The sequence below is a fragment of the Gymnoscopelus braueri genome (assembly GCF_963280865.1).
Source record: "Gymnoscopelus braueri genome assembly, chromosome: 12".
NCBI classification, from domain to species: Eukaryota; Metazoa; Chordata; class Actinopteri; order Myctophiformes; family Myctophidae; genus Gymnoscopelus; species Gymnoscopelus braueri.
This window is the reverse complement of record NC_137614.1, coordinates 25,243,809-25,265,336: the sequence shown is the minus strand read 5'-3', so window position 1 is coordinate 25,265,336 and position 21,528 is coordinate 25,243,809. Positions and strand designations below refer to the sequence as shown.

General features: G+C 41.3%; 2 protein-coding genes across 4 annotated transcripts in view; one reads left to right on the top strand and one right to left on the bottom strand.

The window, feature by feature from the left end:
• The window catches only part of rapgef3 (Rap guanine nucleotide exchange factor (GEF) 3), a 34,030-nt gene extending 23,072 nt beyond the window's left edge, over positions 1-10,958 (top strand). For all 3 annotated transcript variants that reach the window (XM_080444162.1, XM_080444160.1, XM_080444161.1), the window contains 18 exons: positions 90-196; positions 793-881; positions 1,693-1,771; positions 2,099-2,249; positions 2,416-2,510; positions 2,606-2,636; positions 3,022-3,100; positions 3,319-3,456; positions 3,869-3,966; positions 4,327-4,452; positions 5,853-6,034; positions 6,161-6,251; positions 6,655-6,705; positions 7,186-7,273; positions 7,489-7,553; positions 7,649-7,703; positions 9,087-9,161; positions 10,333-10,958. In XM_080444162.1, the coding sequence (XP_080300288.1) occupies positions 90-196; positions 793-881; positions 1,693-1,771; positions 2,099-2,249; positions 2,416-2,510; positions 2,606-2,636; positions 3,022-3,100; positions 3,319-3,456; positions 3,869-3,966; positions 4,327-4,452; positions 5,853-6,034; positions 6,161-6,251; positions 6,655-6,705; positions 7,186-7,273; positions 7,489-7,553; positions 7,649-7,703; positions 9,087-9,161; positions 10,333-10,451 (1,719 nt within the window). In that variant the 3' untranslated portion in view covers positions 10,452-10,958. The remainder of the gene's footprint in view (positions 1-89; positions 197-792; positions 882-1,692; positions 1,772-2,098; positions 2,250-2,415; positions 2,511-2,605; positions 2,637-3,021; positions 3,101-3,318; positions 3,457-3,868; positions 3,967-4,326; positions 4,453-5,852; positions 6,035-6,160; positions 6,252-6,654; positions 6,706-7,185; positions 7,274-7,488; positions 7,554-7,648; positions 7,704-9,086; positions 9,162-10,332) is intronic.
• A 136-nt stretch (positions 10,959-11,094) lies between these two features.
• Positions 11,095-21,528, bottom strand: part of itga5 (integrin, alpha 5 (fibronectin receptor, alpha polypeptide)) — a 42,616-nt gene continuing 32,182 nt past the window's right edge. The window contains exons 22-30 of the mRNA XM_080444159.1: positions 21,197-21,276; positions 20,735-20,815; positions 19,955-20,060; positions 19,458-19,616; positions 18,665-18,766; positions 16,626-16,739; positions 14,638-14,739; positions 14,406-14,528; positions 11,095-14,143 (exon numbers count right to left, since the gene is read on the bottom strand). Of these exons, the coding sequence (XP_080300285.1) occupies positions 14,060-14,143; positions 14,406-14,528; positions 14,638-14,739; positions 16,626-16,739; positions 18,665-18,766; positions 19,458-19,616; positions 19,955-20,060; positions 20,735-20,815; positions 21,197-21,276 (951 nt within the window). The 3' untranslated portion in view covers positions 11,095-14,059. The remainder of the gene's footprint in view (positions 14,144-14,405; positions 14,529-14,637; positions 14,740-16,625; positions 16,740-18,664; positions 18,767-19,457; positions 19,617-19,954; positions 20,061-20,734; positions 20,816-21,196; positions 21,277-21,528) is intronic.

Below are 21,528 nucleotides of genomic sequence, written 5' to 3'. Positions count from 1 at the left end.
TGTGTCTATCTACTAGAAATTCTACCCCCCAATTATGGCCAATGACAATTTGTGTGTCCGCGTCTCTGTCTGTGTTTATTGTTCTTTAGGATGTGGAGGCTAATACAGTGCGCCTGGAGGAACATGGGAAAGCTGTGTTGGTCTTGGAGAAGACCGCCGAGTCGGCAGACCAGGGAGGAGCCGGAAACGGGAGCAAGTGAGAAACTTGGACACACCCACCTCTCAGACAGCAGTTCATTAACGAGCTAGGGTGGCAGTCAAGACAACATACATTATTTTGGCATTTGGCAGAAACAATGGCATTAAAATAAACATTTTCTTGATCGCAGGACAATGTGGGCAACAAACGCATTTGAGATGTGCGTTTTTAATGGCGAACGAAAGTCAGTGGTTGGTTCAAAACAAGAAATGGACTTCAACCCTGCCTTGTTGAACGAGCGCCGTTTTATCTGCTTTCAAGTGTGTCAGCAAACAAAAAGTGTAATTAATAAGATATTGACTTCCCCTTTAGACTGTTGGCCTGTGATTTCCTTTGTTCCTACAATACTATGTTATTTTTCTTTCAGTCACTCATCAGCCCTTTCTCTCCCTTCACAGCTGACGCGTCATTTTGATTTTGAGATAAAAAAAAACATTTGGAGTGGTTTTCTCCACCCTGAACCTCAGGAATTTATTTCCTTGTTTCAAACACCTGTTTGCTAAACAACCAATAGCAACCAGGCATCATTATGTTTTCCTTCCTTCTGTCTGTTCTTCTTTCTTTTCTATTAATCTTCCGTCTCAAACCTCCAGGTACACAGTCATGTCAGGAACACCGGAGAAGATTCTAGAACACCTGCTGGAAACCCTGAAGCTGGACACCAATGGGAACGATGTTATAGGTAGCAGTGTTACTTTTTACAGCAAATTTTGATTTTGTTTTAGTCATAAATGAATAAAATTCCATTTAGTTTCAGTCAGAGTTTTAGTCTAGTTTTAGTTGACTAAATCTACAGTTGATTTCGTCGACTAAAATGTATTTTGGCGGGCCTTGATGGCGTCTCTCGTGTCTGATTTGTAGACCAGCTTTCAAAAATAGCCTTTATTTACTTTTTGTTTAGTTTTTGTCAGTGAAAAAAGGTAGTCCACCAACATTTTTCTACTTTTTCCTACTGATAGGTAGGAACCTACTGTACAGTACATGCACTCGCTTATGGCTTCATGCCTATTCGGCTGAACTCAACACTGAGTGTGAAGATGTGTTGTGGAAAAGAGGGATTACATAACGATTTACTATGAATTTCTGGTTTCCTGGGAAATGTTTGTCTGGGTGCTTCACTTGGAACTGGTCAAAAACAAAAAACAGTGAAGGCTGTGTGTGTAAAGTGCTTCGGGGTCAGCACATGTCCTCGTGCTTCCTCCTGTATTGGCTGATTTATACTTGTTGGCTCGCCGGTGACATGCACCAAAAATAGCAGATCTACAAGCTCACAACGCGTCGCCATGCAACGCGTTGTGAGCTTGTAGATTTGTTATTAATAATGCGCGGTACGACTAGCAGCCAAGTATAAATCAGGCATACTCTTTTCATGCAGTCAGATGACTCGGATATTCTGGTGCTTTTGGGGACACTGTGAGGATGTTGTTAGTAGTAATTAGCAGCTTACTCGTTACTCAGCGGTGTTGTTGTTGTTGTTGTTTTTCTGCCCCCAGATTCCTTCGTGAGTGACTTCTTACTCACCCACAGAGTGTTCATGCCCTCCAGCCAGTTATGTTCTGCTCTACAACACCAATATCCAGTGATGGTCATAGTGATGAAGTTATGAAGTAAAATGAAAATGTGGGCTGAGGATCATAAAAATAGTGTTATAGCACATGATGAGGATATTGCCTATATTTTCAATAGGCTTTTGTAGAAAAGTAATTCTCCACAAAAGTAATTTCAAAGCAGTTTAGTGCACATCAGTTCTCTATCATTTTAAACCTGAATTAAATGTTATCTGAGAGCACAGCACACTAATAGCTAATTGGATTAATAATTGTCTCTCTCAGACATCTTCGCTAGTCATACTTTTTAAATATGCATGCATATACAACTGGCCCTTAACTCTGGGTGCACTTATCATGCGGAGCCATCGGAAGGTTCCGAGCTGGAGAAGGCTGCCTACGCTCTCAACACCAAGCAGAAGGTAGTGAAACTGATTGGTCAGTGGGTGGCGCTGTATGGTCTTGTGCTGAAAGAAGACCATATTGTTCGAGACTTCCTAGAGGTGAGCGGGCTGACATAAAAAAAAAGTCATATGTGTTAACATATGACTAAAGTATTCAGTTGCATTTTTGAGCTACACTGATATTTTGTGCTGGTAATATACTGCTATGCCTATTGCCTATGGGCTTACAATGTTAATGTTAACTTTCACTCTCTTGTTATGGCAGAGACTGAAGAAGGAGGTGGAAGCTGATTCTCGTTTATCAAACATGCTGAAAGAACAATTTAGAGACAGGAGGAGAAATACCGGTAGAGTGTCAGTGTAAGTTGTCTATGTCTACATTACGTACATAACATACATAACATCAGAGGCAGTCTTAAATATGACTGTTTTTGCTTTTCATAATGCATGTACAGGTCGGAGAATGGATACCAGACACTGGCCAAGGTAATCTCATCCAAGATTTTTTTTCTGATCTGTACATTTCTCAGTGCACTGCCGCATGGTAATTGTTTGACCATACATGCGGGCACATTTTACTGTGTTTCTTTGCTACCGTGTTTTGTTGTATGACCTGTTGTGAAGTGCACAGAGACCCCTTGGGGTGATGTTGCACTATAAATAAAAGTAAACTGAACTGAAACTGAACTGATCCAGGGAATGTTCAAAGACAATAGTAGAAACCGGAATGTCAACTCCAGTAGATAGATATGCCTCCTGTCAGAAAGATATTCATTTGAACATGCGACATGCGTCGCGTTTCTTGCTCTCATTTGTCATTTTAATGTCACAGTGTGACAGATTCACTCACTAAGATGTTTGATTTTATCAGCCGAACCAACAATTTGATTGGTTCTCAAACTGTGAGGAGCCAGTGGGGATGATACAGCCAATCAGAGCGCTGGATAAAGGTCAGTATGGCTCAGACAATGAAACGGGTGAATTAACAGGCAAATTGCAGACAGCAGCATAATTTGCCCTTGCTCAAAACTGTTGTTACACACTAAGAAGTTAGAGATTTTCAGCACTGTGAGTATCATTTATAAGCAAAACACACACATTTAGTGATAAAAACAAAAGCGAAAATATTATCGTGACTTATTGTTGTTTGTTCCACTCCCCACTGTAGTATTGTATGAGATCTTCAGACCAGACAACATCCCTCTCACACTGATGCTGGCTGTCAACTCAACTGTACAGGAAGTGATGGCAGCTATGGTCAAACCGGGAGGTGACCACATCCTGATCAAAATGAACTCCATGGGAGGTATATTGCACATGTTTTCAAAGTGGAGGTCACAAGGGGGAACAAATTGGAAAGGAGAGGAAAATGAGAAAAGAACAGAATATGAAAAAAAAATGGTATCAACATTATTGTTTCAATTCTAATTCAATCTATAAGATTATTGTGCCAGTTTAACCAATTTCAACCTGAACTCCCTATTTTGGGCGTGTCAATATTGTCAAAATGTGTCAAAAGTATCAAAAATAGCTGATCTACAAGCTCACAATGCATAATGATGCGACGCGTTGTGAGCTTGTAGATGCTGGGTGGGGGGGGTGGGTGGGTGAAGTACCAAATACATAAAATATATTTTTTTGCTTATAATGACATGTCCAAAATAGGGATTCCAGGCTTAATGTGGTTAAGTTATATTGAAATCTATCCATACATCCAGACAGGGCTCAGCTGAAGATGGATGCCAGTGCTGTGTATACTGCTCTAGGACTGAACGAGAGACTGTTCATCTGCACAGCCAGCCAGGTGGAACAACTGGTGAGAACTGCTTCTAATACAAACCATGTGCTTTTTTTTACTGCAAACTAGAGATGGAGGCTCAGCACATCAGCAAGTTAATGATTATTACACCCAATTTATTTGTGCCTCAACCGCACTTTACACTTCATGAGTCAAAAACTGCCATCATACTGCAGTTTCCATAAATCTGAAATGATGTATGAGTGCTTCTCTAGGGTGCAGTGCAGAATGATGTAATCCCCCCCGTGTTTCTCCCCCCTCTCTCTCTCCCTGTGTTTCTCTCCCTCTCTCTCCCTCCTTGTATCTCTCTTCCTCTCCCCCAATGCCCCCCCCCCTATTTCTCTCTCTCACACACGCACACGCACACGCATCTAACAGAGGCCTCTTAAGGAACAGCAGGGACCAGAGCAGGGAACCATGGATACCCTGGAACAGATGTGCTCTAAAGACATCGCCAGCCAACTCACCAATTATGACTGGGAGCTGTTCGCTGCCATGCATGAGGTACTGCAGTGCCACAACTCAGTCAGCGCAGCCCTGATGACAGCTCAGACAGTTAGACTACATGTGACACGTGCAATAATCACTTCGGATACAGCCATGCATGTTGCTTATGTGTTTATTTTATATTTGGGTATTTATGGTTAACCACTTGAACCCTAGCATCGCTTTTCTGGGCATGTCATTTGATGAAAATAGCCAATCTACAAACTCACAATTTGCTGCGTTACAGCAACGTGTTGTGGGCTTATAGATCGCTATTTTCAGCGAAGACATTTACTGTAGAGGAAAGAAAGGAGGGGACCAAATATAATAGATCCCCAGGGGACTCCGGTCAATGAAGTATATAGGACTTAAGTGGTTAAATAGCTTGTTCTTTGTGAGCTGAGTCAAAGCTGATACTGGCAGTCAGAGACCAGCTCATATCAGCATAAGAATAGATGTCTGGTTGGTCGGTCATGTATCTGAGTCACTGTCTCTGGTGCCTTTTATCTGATTGTGGTAGCTTTACGGCTGATTTGATTTATACTGTACTTGGTTGTGCACCGTCTCACCAGCCTGATCTCCAGAGATTACCGTAACATTGCACGGAACGAGTGCACTTCATTCCGTGGATAGCCGCCTCGGAACTCCCGAATTGCGTGCATATGTACGGCGAGTCCCACGGTGGGCGTAACCAGTCGCAACCCGGAAAAACCCGGAAGCAGAGCAGTCCCCACAAAAAAAATTACGATTCTGTGCCTATCGGTACATAACTCAAACGGCGCTGAGTAGGCACAGGCGAACGTCCCACCGTTCAGGACGGCAACTCGGTCGCCTTAGCTCCCTCGGTGGTCCTTCACGGGGTGACAGTTCGCCTGTGACTGCGCGCCTCCGAAATGGTTTTGTCACAAAGGGAGCGCCGTACATATGCACGCAATTCGGGAGTTCCGAGGCGGCTATCCACGGAATGAAGTGCACTCGTTCCGTGCAATGTTACGGTAATCTCTGGAGATCGGGTTGGTCTCACACACAGAAAATAGCAGATCTACAAGCTCAAAATGCTTTGCAGTGAGCTGCATTGTAAGCTTGTACTGTAGATCTGCAATTTCCTGTGCGAGACAGACACCGGCAAGTAGCGTCAGATTATCTGGCCAACCACTACTCCTACATGCGCCGCATTTGTCAAACGCAACACACACGATCCTACACAGTAAATCCTCAGTGTTCATTTAACTCTGAAAGTGTACAAAATGTAAAGAAATTGACCCGTATGGGATCCATTTGGTTTCATTTGTACCTTATCAGAGTTATAAGTTGTTCAATTAACACAACATTAATGTTTATACATAATTCGTTTACAGTACATTTCTAAACTAAATTCACAGTATATGTTTGCTGAATAAGGTGTGTGTCCTCTCCAGGTAGAGCTCGTCTACTACATATTTGGCCGCCATAATTTCCTGGGCGCCACCACAGCTAATCTGGAGAGGTGTGTGCGCCGCTTCAATGAGGTTCAGTACTGGGTGGTGACTGAGCTGTGTCTGTGTGAAGACCTGATGAAGCGAGCAATGCTTCTCAAGAAGTTCATCAAAATTGCTGCAGTGTAAGGGTCTTTCTGGCCAATAGTCAGCCCCAGTTTTGTTTCCATGCACTCAGTCATGCAAATGACCAGTAATATCAACACTAGCTTCAAGAAGCCTTATATAGCCTTGTTTCTTCTCTATTCCAGACTGAAGGAGCAGAGGAACCTGAACTCTTTCTTTGCGGTGATGTTTGGTCTGAGCAACAGCGCCGTGCAAAGGCTATACAAGACCTGGGAGGTAAGAGCTGCTCCAGCCATTCTCAACTATTATTGCAAGTGGGCCCCCAAATAATTGGCAAAACACTAAGATTTTAATAATAATATAACATGAATGCATATAAAAAAAACTAATGTAAAAAAAACTGTCATGCTATTTCTTCTTTAAAACCTTGAAAATTTAGTTTTCTCTATGTTAGTTTCATTGATCAATGATCAATCGACTGATTGATCCTTAAAATAAACATGCTCTGAAAATGCATGCGGCACACCCATTAGACCACTTCAGAAAAAGGTTGAGAACCACTGAGCTACTCAACATGATGGTCACAGCTACTAGTTCAACTTCATCAGAATTGATTTGGTGTCACAGTATGGATAACACCTTTGAAATTATTTCTCTTCTTTGTTATTGTCTGTCACAGAGAATTCCCAGTAAAACAAAACGAGTTTACTGCACTTACGAGAGGTTGATGGTAAGAGGCATTTGCCCGCTACATACTTGAGAACTGTCAGTTCCAGAGCCCATTGATATTGTTTCAAAAAGTGCAAGATTTTCAAATAAATTTGAAAAACTTAATTTCAAAGTTTCTATTTGAGAACATTTAACTTAACATTAAAGAAAGAAAATGAAAGACATATATTTTTGATAGATAAAAATAAACTTGAACTTTATTTTATTTAACTAGTTAAGCCCTGATTAAAATGTTTGCGCCAGGTTGAAAGTGATTAAATATCACGACACATCGGCTACCGATGTTGATACAGATGTAGTCAAAAAAGTCAAGTAATGGCTGATATATCGACCAAACCGATATATCTGTTGGGCTCTAATCAGTACACTATATAGATTTATGTTTCATTTCCTGTACCCCGAAGCAGCAAAACCCTTTTCATACACTGTTATAGAAAGTCTCCAATCTGAGGTTCCTTTATTTATCTCCTGTTCCAATTAGGATCCCTCACGTAACCACAGATCATACAGGCTGGCTGTGGCTAAACTGAGTCCACCTTACATCCCCTTCATGCCTCTGCTGCTAAAAGGTAACTGTTACCTAGTGTACACACTCCTAGTGATGTTAACACACAATACCAATACCACCAACAGCAATAATCAATGACTACCACACTGAGATAATTATACTTAATTTATACTCCATCGCATGCCAAAAACAGAAGACCCACAATCTCACAAAGCGTATGATGAAGTATAAATCAAGCTATACTCACTACTAACTTATGTTCTTTTCTGTACATAGATATGACATTCATCCATGAGGGAAACAAGAACTACACAGAAAAACTTATCAATTTTGAGAAGATGGTAGGATAAATACAAATATTCTATGTTGCACATGAAAATGTTGCACTAGCATCGTGGAGCTTGAGCTTTCAATGCTTCATTCTCTCATGTTGCAGCGCATGATTGCCAAGACAGTGAAGATAGTACGAGGATGCAGAAGCCAGCCTTACAGTGAGTTCATCAGCCCAGCTGGGCTTGTAATGATCAAATTCAAAACTGGAGTCACATGGAGACTGCGCTGTTGTCCACTGCTTACATGTCGTATTATATTATACTGTGCCCCCCCCCCCTTCTTACATCTGACAAAAGATGAGACCCTCACACAAGCACTCGTGCACACAAACACATGTGTATTTGAGTCACTTTCACCAGTAACCACTTAAGCCCATATAGTTTTTGTACGATGAATAGTAAAAACTGCCAAAAAGTCATTTTTTAAATATAATAACTGCATGCTAATGTTGTCACTAGTGTACATGAATTTGTGAAAGTAAGGTATTTGTAATAATCCCAGAGAGGACATTACTTCTCTGAATTTGACCCATGGTATTTGACCCAATGGTAACAATGGTAATACACACCATTTTCAAATGATATGCCACTGCTATGCTCAGATAAATACAGTATCAGATGCATATCACCAAATGACACTTGAATGAATATGAAAATGAATAACAACAGGGATTAGAGCCGAAGGAGTCCAGTTCACAGCATGTTATAGAGCGGGGGATTCCCAAACGGTGGTGCATGCACCCCCTGGGGTGCGCAAGCTGCCTCTAGGGGGTGCGTGACATTAATAGTGTAATGGTGGTGTTGGTGTTATTAAAAATATGATCAACACAAATACATTTCTCTGAACTTTGGCCTTTCACCAAACAAATACCTCAGTAGGTCAGTCACATTCTATCACTGGTAACCATAATAATATGTTAACCATATTATAATGGTAACATTTTACCGCACCAAATTACTCAATTCAACACATGTACATTTCTCTGAACTTGGGCCTTTCACCAAACAAATACCTCAGTAGGTCAGTTCACCTTTTCTTCTCAAACCATGTGAGAAGGTCATATTCATCACTGGTAACCATATGGTAATATTTTACTGAACCAAATTGGAGAAATCTCACTTCACAATCACCTAATATCTACAGAGGAATAATGACCAAGGGAAGAAATATACACTGCCTGTCACAACAGAAACCCCTAGTACCACATGCCAGTGCCACATCAGACAAAAAAAAAACAAATCGTACACACATAAGACATAGATCACCAATGTTCAATTCCCTAAGACAAAAACCGCAGTAACATGATTCATTGGCACCCCAGACCCCAATACAACAGAACATAGAGAAATATAGCCAATCAAATTAAGCAGCATGTAGAACAGGGTGCGTACCTTGAGCTGTCATCATCTTCTTGACCCCTGAGCAGCAGTCCTGGTCCTTGGTCAGACCAGAAAATTCAGTCGCTTACAATGGACATCAAGGAGTCTCTCTTGAACCACTGTGGAACTCCGTTATCTAATGTCTTCTCTCTCTCTCATTAGCACCTTCTTCACCACAGAAAAGTTTGGCAGATCGAATGTTTCCAGAGGCACCTGCTGCTATTCGCATATCTACATGTAAGCAGTCATTTTAACCATTAAACTCTCCATATAATTCCAACAGGGTCCTTGGGCACCGGTCCATAACCCATGTCATCATGCCTAGAGCCTTGGATCACAAGACGGTCATCTGTATCAGGGCTACTACATGCCTAGGTAGCCCTGATACATGACTGTCATATATTATAGACAGTGGTGTAAAGTAACTAAGTACATGTACTCAAGTACTGCACTTAAAGGTAGGGTAAGTGATTTACTTTTGTTAAAATAAGTGTTAAATAGCTCTATATTCTGATAGTACTCTTTGCTATATTGTATTGCTATAGAGTGTTTGTTCAGTAAAAGGAGTCTCCCATGTCTCTCCAGCTCTTTATTAAACAGAAAATGCATTTTCAGTGCTCTCTCCTGATTGGCTTAAATGTTGTCACCTACCTGAAAATGTATTTATATTCTGTTTACTAAAGAGCTGGAGAGACCCCTGTGACCAAACAATGATTACTATAGTACTTTAACCTTTTAACAAAAAAACAAAATCAAATATCACTTACCCTACCTTTAAGTAAAAATTTGACCTATTTTTACTTTACTTGAGTATTTACAAATTTCAATACTTTTACTTCTACTCCACTACATCTCTGAGGCAAATATTTTACTTTAGGCCTACTCCACTACAATTCTTTGAAAACTTTAGTTACTAGTTACTTTGAAGATTTGAATTATGATTACAAAACATATATTAACTACTTCAGCCCTATTTAAACTTTGTCTATTTTAAAATTGCTGATCTACAAGCTCACAACGCACCGCAACGTGACACCTTGTGAGCTTGTATACATAGCAGATTGATCTGCTATTTTCAAAAGATTTTAATCATAATAGCCTACCTTGTGGAACAGGACAGTCTGCATAAATGAGTACTTTTACTTTTGGTACTTTAAGTATATTTTGATGCCAATACTTTTGTACTTATACTCAAGTCAATTTTGAATACCAGACTTTTCCTTGTAAGAGTATTTCTACATTGCAGTATTGATACTTTTACTTGAGTAAAAAAAAAATAGTACTTTTTCCACTACTGATTGTAGATGACCGTCTTGGATCCATGGCTACACTTTATCTTTACAAAATGCAGTGCATTCCTAAGGGCTTTCATGTGTCAGGTCATTGAAGTCCCTTTATGTTCCTATAGACTCGGACCACTCTTTGCCACTAAGGAGTCCAACCAGCATCCGGCAGTACATTCTGAACCTCCAGGTGATCGACAATCAGCGCTCGCTAACGCAACTGTCAAGAACAATGGAACGCTAGTACCTAGCCAAACAAACATGAAGACAGACAGTCAATGCCTTTAATCTCTGAATCAGAGAGTGAATATTGGATCGACAAGCAAAAACGTCCACAAGTTTGTGTGTGTTGTCTGGTGAAAATGAACTATTTCAAGGCAGCTACCGTAACCTTGGATCCGGGTTGCAGAATGAACAAAGTTTGCAGTGTGGGTTGCAGCGACCTCTAGTGCCTTAGCAGAGCACTTGTAATGGTGGATATCCTTGGGCTGTTGAATATAAGTTTGCAGACTATTTTATCTGAAAGAAAATCACTATCATGAGCGCATAATAACGTATGTGGCCCCAGTATAAGCTGAACACCTCATCTTGGCAGTGTTAAGGTTTTATATTGGGGAAACGATAATCTGCTTAAAGAAATTATGCAAACAGTTTCATTGGCTCTCTTGACATGAGTCTAGCTGTGCACTTCTAGATGTCTGGTCTCTGGTATCAGATTTACATCATTTGTATATTTGTATAGGCCTATCATTTTTGTACAGAGCACATTATCACAACAATATGTTTGGTAGGCAGGCAACTAACTAAACATGCATAGATAAGTGTGTAAGTATGTTATTTTCAAAATAAATTATTTTTGTGTTTTCAGATAAACTCAAGACCATCTGTAAAAAGAGAAATATTTTATTTAAAATACAAATCATAGCAGGTACAACATATCCTCAAAAGACAACAACAATCTCCCCAATATGGGGAGAAAAGAATTCACAACAAATACGTTTGTCATTTGAAGTAAAAAATACTCTCCTTTCAGAAATATGTACAACTTCTTTTAAAAAGTTCAGGAGAGCGATAATGGGCCCAAACATTAAAAAAAAATACAAACCCAGTGCCTTCTCCTGATGTAACCATGAAAGAAATTGAATAATAATCCCCTTTCATTATAAATAGGTTGGCATCAGTCCATATGTAACTATTAGTAGAACCATACAGACGCTGTTGAAAAATGTCAGTTATACTTATATCAATCAATTAAGAATGAAGTGGCTATTTAGGAGAACTTGAGTCATATTGAGGTGCTTCTAAGACAGTTGGCCAAATAATGATTTACTGAAGAACATAATGGGGATTGTAAAACATGAGGCAAAACATATCCAACACATGTGGTTAATACTATGGTGGTGTTTGCACAAGTGAAACAACTGCACTGCACATAAATTATCACACTACATCCAACATTCTTTAAGCTCAACTTAAGATGTGTTGTGTAGGTCATTAGAAGCCATGTTTCACTCTATGGTGTCAATCTGTGGCATTAAAACAACTCAAACAGAAAAGTGGTGCAGAAGCTAAGTGGCGAGTACATCTGCAGTGGGAAACATTCTCAAAAGAAAGGTTTTGCACTAGCACTATTGCCGTGCTTTGTAATAATAGTTTAAAAGCCAGAAACCCTTACAGGAGGTCTTAATGGTTATCATCATCACAGACTTCCCTTCACGCACGCGCGTGCACACACAAACACACACACACACACACACACACACACACACACACACACACACTCTCTCTCTCCTGGTTTATCTCAACTCACTCACAAATCAGAAAAAAATAAAAACCTTCAAAACTGTAATACTAACAAGAGTGAATACAAATATTGCACTTCCAAACAACCTTTAGTTCCCAGTGCCTAGTTGCTGTCCCTTTGTTTGAGGTACAAACTGGTATGCTATGCAACATGTGTGGACGGCTGCGTTCTGCTTGATTTACAAACCATTGTACAATGAAGTATAAAACAGGCTTTAGTCTTTCTCTATTCACTGACATAGATGAATAGCTACCAAGGGCATCAGTTATCCTACTTTCTGTCATTGTAGTTTAACAGCCAATCCTGGGCACTGATGGTACTTGTGCTAACATTAGCAACAATTTCAAATAATGGCTTGATGTCAGCGACAGAGTTGATGGCGACGGACAGGACTAAGCAATGAGAAAGATATGCCAAATTCATACACACACAACAGACATTCACAAAGCACACCACTCACACATACATGGGTGCATGCAAGCGCACACAGACTTGCATACGCATGCAGACACACAATACCTTCTCTCTCGCAGACATTGACTATTTACATTTTAAGGCACATAAACCTATTTACATGGCAAATAAATGAACCAAATACAAGGCATTTTGATCTTCAGTCCCTGGGTAATATGGCTGTAGCCTTGTGGTAGTGTGATAACTCCTCCTGCCTCTAGTCTGTACCCTTGTCCTTCTAAACATAGGCAACTTTCACCTGAAAGCACAATCAAACTCACATTCTCTCACAGTGTCACATGCACTATAGGCAGAGAATGGCCTCGCCACACTGACATGATCCTACGTAGTGAGACTGTAGCCTCCCGGTTCTCCATGGAGGCTACAACTGATTGTCAAGTCTTTACTTAAAGACATTAAAACATCATGTCCATACTCCATATTGTGGTTTCTCTTAACTTGTGTCAGAGTCTCAATGCTACCCCTTACAAGCCTAGACCAGGCATAATGTTAAGTTAATGCTAAATCTTTCGCTATAAGAACACCACAAGCCAAGCTTTCCGACCGAAGCACCACACCGTTTCAAGCCAATTGTGAGGTTCCATAGGTTTGTGGTGGTTCCAGTCGTATCCCAGTTGACTACAAGACAACGATGACGCTAGCATTGGTTATTCTGAGTGCGTACAATTGGGATTGAAGCAAACGAGACATCAGTAGGAGTCAAAGTCAACAACTCAAAGGAAGATCAGTCTTTGGTGTCTCTTTTTTTTTTTGTTGTAACATCAGTAGATTTCTCCTCTGAGTGCAAAAACAGCTGAACCCAGCACCGTCCACCGACCTGAGGCAGAGAGAGATCTTTTTTGATGAACACTTTGGTAGCACTTTGGGTATAAATTATGTAAGATACACAAAATTATGTAAAATAAAATCTGAGTTATTAAACATCTTTGGTATTGAGAACTGGGCAGGTAATATGCCCTCTGTGACGGTCAGTCAGGTCAGTGTTCAAGCTAAACTTTGTGGCTTCTGTGACAACGTTGTTAAAGACCCTCTCAGGAGGTTCTTTTCATGCTATAAAAGGGTTGCACATTCACACTGCCTTCCCGCCATGTGTGGCCGTATCCTGTTAGGAGTGAACACGCCATCGTTAGCACCAAAATGCGGCAGTTCAAAAGTTCAAGAGGGATTCTCTCTCACAGGGTATCGCAAACGAGAAGTCTTTTAGACACCAGACGTCTTCCTTAATCCATGCTATGGGACCAATGTTGCCTGATACTGCAATTCCTGTGCAGCAGGCAGGTCATGTTCAGTCCAACGTTCATTGCAAAGCAGTCTGACTTTGAAAAAAAAAAGGTCTACTTGGTAACAATCCCAACCGGCCGACAAAAAATACATATATTAAATAAAGCACATTCATTTGGTTTGGAGACCTTATATTTGTTTGTTTTTTTATCTTCCTCTAGTGCAGCATAGTGGAGTTCCAGTGGTCTTTATCCTCCTAAGTCTTCAACTGCAACCTGATCCTCTCTTTCATCACGTTTCTCCATTGCAATCATATGGGTAGTTTCTGTGGTTCCGAAAGCTCTGGTGCTGATTTAGGCCTCAGAGGCTGCCTGTGGTTTGAGTTGGGCTTTCTCCATGGCAGTGCCATATGGCAGAGATCGCTTGAAGAAGCCAAGCTGCGAGGACAAGAGTGAGACAGGAGAATTTTTAGAAGTGAATAATGACTCAATCACTCACACTGAATCACATTGACTGAATCAATAATGAAACTCAATTAGTTTTTTTTTAAAGAATCATGGTTTATGAAATGTACTATATAAACAGTATGTGTAACATGTCTTGTTAAGACTAATTTATACATTTGGTTGAAAATGTCCTTTCTGCAAGCGATGCCATCGCACAATGATGAATAAAGCTTTGCGTGTGAGCAACACTTACCTTGTAGAGGACATAGATAAGGAGAGCCAGGAGAAGCAACCCAGCTAGAATAGCTAGAATGATGATCCACAAAGGAACATTGTATTGGCTGTCTGGTTTGTTCCACACCACTGGAGTCACCACCTGACATAAACATAGTATTATTCCTCCGTTCTAAACTCAAACAATCGTGAACATACAGTACTTAGATAAAACACACTGCACTGTAGTTGTGAACTGACAGAAAAAGTACCTTTTTCTGTCCCATGGGGGTGTACTTGGGCAGGATGGCATAAGGCATCTTCATCACACTGTACCTGGCCAGACACTCCAGCACAAAACTCTTATACGGGTTCTAAAAAGGGAGAAATATGGTACATTTTAGACCAGACTGAAAAACGATTTCACATATTATATGTTATATATACAGGGTCCCCACACATTTTTAGCAATGAATTTCCAAAACTTTTCCAAAACTTTTCCAGAATATTTAGCCCAATTTCCAGGCCTATATAACAATCATTCAGCGCAATAATGTGTCTCTTACTCCTATGTAGAATGCCCAAAGATAGGCAGTGTAGCAAAAATAAAGCATAGAATATAGAATAGTACAATTTCATTCAAAATTTCGTGCAAAATTAGGGCATAGCTCACTGGAAGACTCATTATGGCATCCGTATTTAAATAATATATGCCATCACACAGCCCGTTCGGCGAAAAACTACTTATGTTACATATTTCGTGTAATGTTATACATGTTTATGAAAATGTTTTGTATTAATAAAATCAATAGCCAAAAACAATGCATAGCCAAATATTTTTCCAGGACCCTTGATAAATTCCAGGACCTTTGATCAATTCCCAAACTTTTCCAGTACTGGATAATTTTTTTTTCAATTTCAAAATATTTCCAGGAATTTCATGACCGTGGGGACCCTGTATATAACAGCATTGTACCGTTTTATTAACGTATAAGCTTAAATGGGTGAATGAGTTGCATTACATTCACAGTACAGTAGGTGGTGCTAAAGCCTCACAGAATCTGATTAAACTTACACAGAAAAGCCCCTCTGACATTCCAATGGTATGAGAGGCCATGACCACCAGCTAATGAATTTTCAATACAGTCACTCATAAGCCTTGTATTACAGTAGAGAGGAGCATGTAAGGTCTTGCTCAGAATAGCTCCTTTGTAGAGGTACAGTAGGTGCACACAACAGTGCCAAATTATGCTAGAAACCTCATAACCCCACACACACACACACACACACACACACACACACACACACACACACACACACACACACACACACACACACACACACACACACACACACACACACACACACACACACACACACACACACACACACACACACACACACACACACACACACACACACACACACACACACACACACACACACACACACAATATTCACTACTGCATTAAAAATACCTGACTACACAAACGGTTATCCTGCATAGAGCCATGCTTAGTTAGCTGCTGTTTTCTCTTACATGAGCAAAATATTTGAGACTGTGCATTTTGGCTGACTGAAGGACTTAGTCAATGCTGACAGCCAGTCAATACAATCATGTGTGCAAGACTGACTGGATATCCATCTTTGCCAGACTCAGAATTTAGGTTTTAGGTCTTAATGTTTTCCTTCTTGCCGCTTTAACCCATTAAGATAGATTTAGATTTGAGTTAAAAAGCTTTATTTTACACATTGGCTATTCAAAAATAGCAGATATACAAGCTCGTAGCGCGGCACCGAGTGCCGCGCTACGAGCTTGTATATCTGCTATTTTAGAAAAATCGTGAAAATGTGTGCAAATCTTTGAATATATATATTTTTTAAGCGAACATTTGTAACTCAAATCTTTGCTTCTGGGGGTCCCTGGAACACAATATTTTGAGCCCAAATACATATAATTTTGGGGGTCCTTGACATTAAAAAGTTTGAGCACCACTGATATAGAAACATACGTTTTTCAGAAAACTGTTGGGATTTAGGAGACATGTAGAATCGGCTTCAGGTCTTAAAGGGTTAAAGCATGGTGGCTACTGACTTTCTGCCAAGCCCTGACATGAGAAAATACACAGACACCAACGCAGAGATAGAGTGCACGGCACAGCCTTTCCTGTACCATGCCCTTGTCATCTGGTGGAAACATGTGTCTGGTACAGTATAGTGCATGTTTAGTGTGTTTGTGAGGGTTCCTCTCCCAACAAACCTCAGTGAAGGTCTCTGCCCAGATGCGGGACCGAACTTTGAGGATGGCAGTGGTTCCCTTCTCCAGAAGACCAACGTTGCACTGGAGTGTCCAGCACTCCACATTAGAGCACGACTGGGGGTGAAAAAAAAAAAAGAGGAAGTGTGAAAACAATGTTCATGCAATGACACATAATGTAATTGAAAACTGAACGATTTTTCTACTTCATTTCCTTTCATAGCATCAACAAAACTTTATTTCCCGTTGCACAAAACATAACTCAGTCATTAAATGCTTGCACTAAAACCTTGACAGGAGTTAAAGTAGAGATATGGGAAAAGGCAAATAACAGCGATGTTAATGTTGCAGGCCAAATAAATATAACAAAGAGCCCAATGTTATGATCTCTATTTCCAGGCCTGCTTCAAATTAGAGAGAGATTGAGGGAATGTCACGAGACTGTAAAAATGCAGCATGCAGTCACCACTCTCCACATTATGGCCCGACCACTAAAACCAGCCCATTTTTCACAAGACTGTAGAATACACCATCTTAATTAGAGCCCCATAATGCAGCTTGGCGCTTTTAAACATCTATTTTTTTTTTAAGTCTACAGACTGCGTTTTCTTTAGAGCTGCTGTTATAGCCAGACCACCCCCAGACGGAGAGGTTTCGGTGGGTTTCCTGCGGGAGTGCATTAGTTTACTTATTACACCGAGGAGGGCAAACACGGACAGAGACAGTCTTAACAAGGGCACACACAGGCATGCACAGAGCATATCAGTCCACTTCCTCCTGGTAGACCTCCGTAATGCCCCAGGGTACAGGGGCCTGAAAGGCCCTGTAAAGACTGGTGGGTCTGTGGACCTAGAATGAATATATGGTCCAGTGGCATAGCTGCCACAGTCCAAATCCCTCCATATAAACCCAAATGGGATTATGTGGCCATGGGCTTGAGGCTGTTCCCACAGCAGTCATAAAGTAAGGGATATGATGTGAGGGCTACTGTATGATTAATATCAAATTCAAAATATAATTACTACAACATATTCAGAACACAAACACATGAGCATTATATGTTTATGAATATATAACAATTATAATCCTGGCAAGTAATTCAGTCAAAAAATGAACTGCTCTCATGCACTGGCTTAGAGACCAAATGTCATTCTCAAAGTACAACCCGGGCTGACAACGCCAAACACTAACACACTTTATCCTTTTCATCGAAAGAGAGAGATTGTCTGGACTCACAGACATAAAAACAAAAGTGCATGGTCTGGCGAAACGGGAGAATAGGCTCCTTCATGCCAGCATGTCATCAGGCAGGGCTTGATGAACGAGGACATTTGGTAGCGACAGGCCAATAGACAAAGAGGTCTTTGACAGAAACAGGTAGCTTGAAGACAGAGGGTGAGATGGAGTGGCTACCTGCAGCTGGGTGGATCAATGGGGCCAGTGTGTGGGGGAGCTGAGCCTAACAACACCCAGAGTGCAAAATTAGAGGGCAGTCTATGAAGCAACCTATGCATCACTGACATAACGGCCACCTTCCCCTCTACGGGGGTCCTCCAAGGTCCACTCCGCTCCACTCCCCCCCACCCCCGGCCAGTGCAGGCCCTTTAATGTTAATCACCACATCGGGACCCACCACGCGCCCTCTGACCCCACCCCTTTAACGACATCATAACCTAATTATCCTATCCCAGGAGCCTTGTGTAAAAAAAAGGGCTAGTGCCACTAAAATAGTTCCAGACCTACACACTTGACTTCAGGCTGCTCAGAGAAATGTATTGTTTCGACCCCACTGGTTCAAGTCTCTACCCTAATGAACCCTAATCTAATCGATTGCTATCCAATGCGATATAATCACCGTTTGAACTGTATAATAACATTTACACTAATCTGCGACCTTTCTGTCACCTACTGTATTGCATTAGAGTTCAAACTTGGTCCAAAAGGTTCATTCCTATAACAACACGAGGTATTTAGAAAGGGCGAGCAGAAGATGGACAGAATTGAGGAACACCATTACATGTGTCCCATCCTAAGTCTCTCACCAGATTAGTCAACTGAGCCAGCTGGACGTCCCTCTTCTCAACGTGGTGCTCATGGGCCTGCAGTGCGAGGATAGGCGGCAGCTCTGTCGAGGTCTGTTGAAGCTACGGAGAAAACACACACACATCAACCATTAGGTCAACATAGACACTGACCTCACCAGGCAGAAGAGCACACCACCCTCTCTGTCAATAGAAGACCTAATGTTAGCATGACCCGCAACTTCTGCCATTAATCTGAAGCATGTGAGCTCTTCTCCACATGGGCTCCGTACTGTACTTAACACTTCACTTGGGCATAAATATAAGACGGATCACGGCCAGAACACACAACCAACTCAAGCCTAAACTCGGCATCTGGCTGGCTTCAAATATAAACAAAAAACAAACAACTACACAGGAGCCCTTTGCCCACATAAACCCGACCCTACAACATGGCACATCGTCTGATGTCAAAGACTAGGGAGTGTATCGTTGGTGAAGTGGGTGGTTCGTCAAGCTGTGCCGCGCGTAGCGAAGAGCTAGGACTTCAAAGCGGCGGTGGGGAGAGTGTCCTGGGTGGGGCTGTGAAGCAGGGAGGAGAAGGTGGGTGTGGGCCCCACTAGTGGGAGAGCCCATCTGTGAATCACACGGTGGATTAGAACCTGTGGGACATCTTCACTGCTCTGACTGTCTGTGAAGTGAGCTCTCACACAGACACAGCTGGACCTAGCCTCATTTGACCGTGCGTGCGTGTGTGTGTGCGTCTGTGTGTGTGTGTGTGTGTGTGTGTGTTCATGCATGTGTGTTTATTTACCTTGAGGTTTAGGTAGTTCATAGTGTGATTGGTGGTACAGTTGAGGGGTCCTTGTGTGGAGAACTCCAGGGGGTAGAGGAGGCGATGACCCTGCAGATTGAGGGGGCAGTGCAGCTGAAGCAGGGTGTGGCTGATTTGACTGGGACCGTTGTTCACCAGCTGAGAGAGAAAAAAAGAGAGAGATAGAGAGCAAGGTTAAAAGGAGGAAAGGGAAATTATGAAATAGACAAATACATTAAGTGCTGCTCTGGTAGTTCTCCCCTGAGAAATAGTTGATAAGTACAGCACACTAATAAATCACTGTATCTGGAATACATCCTCCTTGGTTTTTTTGTCACTCTGTGACGTCATAAGCTGTGCTTATACGAAGATCTTTGTAACCGTGGTGAACTCAGCATTGCAGCATGATGGATGGGATCTGCTTCCTAACCCTATCTGCTCAGCCCTGATGGTTCTGTACAGCTAACAGACTCATGAAGGAGCTCCTGGCTGATTACCTCATAGATGTGCTCCACAGAAGGGCCGATGTCCTGCTCCACCTGATGGCTTTTGGTCACCTTCCAGTTTGCTGGCGGGAAGAAGACCTTATCTGGCCGGGACACACTTTAAAAAGAGAAAGGGGGTTTAAGTAAGGACTGGAGTGTGGGGTTTGCGTAAGTAAGGAACTTAAAAGGAGTGTAAGTGATATTGTTTTGTTAAAGTAAGGGTTGAATTGCTCTATACAATGTTTGCTATAGATTGTTTGTTCAGTAACAGGGGTCTCCCCGTCTCTACAGCTCTTTAGTGAACAGAAAATAAGTTTTGAGGTCACGATACAAGTTTCAAACATGACTGTTCTCAAAATATGACTTAAATAAATTGAACCCCTAATAGCTTGCCTCCAGTATCAACGCACTCCCTCAGCGAGCTTCACGGAAGGAGCCCCATGTGAGTGGCATCCACTGCCCACCCCCAAACCCATTTTTTCTTTAAATATATCTATTGTTGCTTTCGGTGTTGTTTCTAATATGTTATGTATTGTATGTCATGATGATGAACTGAGTACAATGGACCACAATGTAAACAAGTCCCCCCCAAGCTTTTTGTGTTATCCTTTTAGCATATTTTCAATTACTGTACTGTAGAATAAAGAAGTTAAACTCTATAGCAATGATTACAATCATAATATTGAGCTTTAACTTTTAACCCCCAAAAATATCACTTACATCACCTTTATGGCTTAGTCAATTCTACCAAGTTCCAAACTCAAATAAGGGAAATCTAACTGATAAACTCACCCTTGCAGAATAACGTCAGCTTCAACAACCACTTCCAGCTTGTAGGGAACAGCCTCGCTATGGGAATTATTTTCATTTTTGCTGTGAAAAGAGCAAATTCATTCATTCTTAAAATTATACGATTCAAAAATAGTGGCTAGGATGAGTTTAGGCAACTTATTTCTGTTCGTCCAGGAACACAAAATAAGGAATGTAGAGCATGCACATACACTCTGGTGATCAGGTGCAGGACAAACAGAAAATAAGCCTAAAAAGTCAACATTTCAATCCCCAAACTATCTTTGTCAGGATATGTTATGATATATGGTATATGGTATATACTCATGAAGATCCTTTGGGGATTGAAACGATGATCTGCAATAAACAGTGGGAGCTAACAACAGTGTGGACTATTTTTATTTCTAGGAACACTGCACCCACAGGAACCATAACTACAGCATACTTTCCAGCGAGTCCTCCTACCTGCGGATCTGGAGTTCAAACTGCACTGTCTTGCGCGTGTCCTTCAGCCGTGGCACTGTGAAGCGCAGGCCAGCCCATAGCTGCAATGAAGAAAATGTATCATCAATCATCATCACTATCATGCTCATAATGCCAAGACTAGATTCTTCCATCATCAAACAGACCCTAAGCCAGACAGAATAATCCCAGTTATAACCTTCCAAATGATGGGAAAAAAAGTAGAAGTTAGCAGACTGTGCCCAAATTACAACTGCAGAATGTGAGCTTGGGAGCAGTATAGAAGAAGTGCTGAAAAGCCCATTCAGCTTGTGACAGTGATGGCCAACATTGTG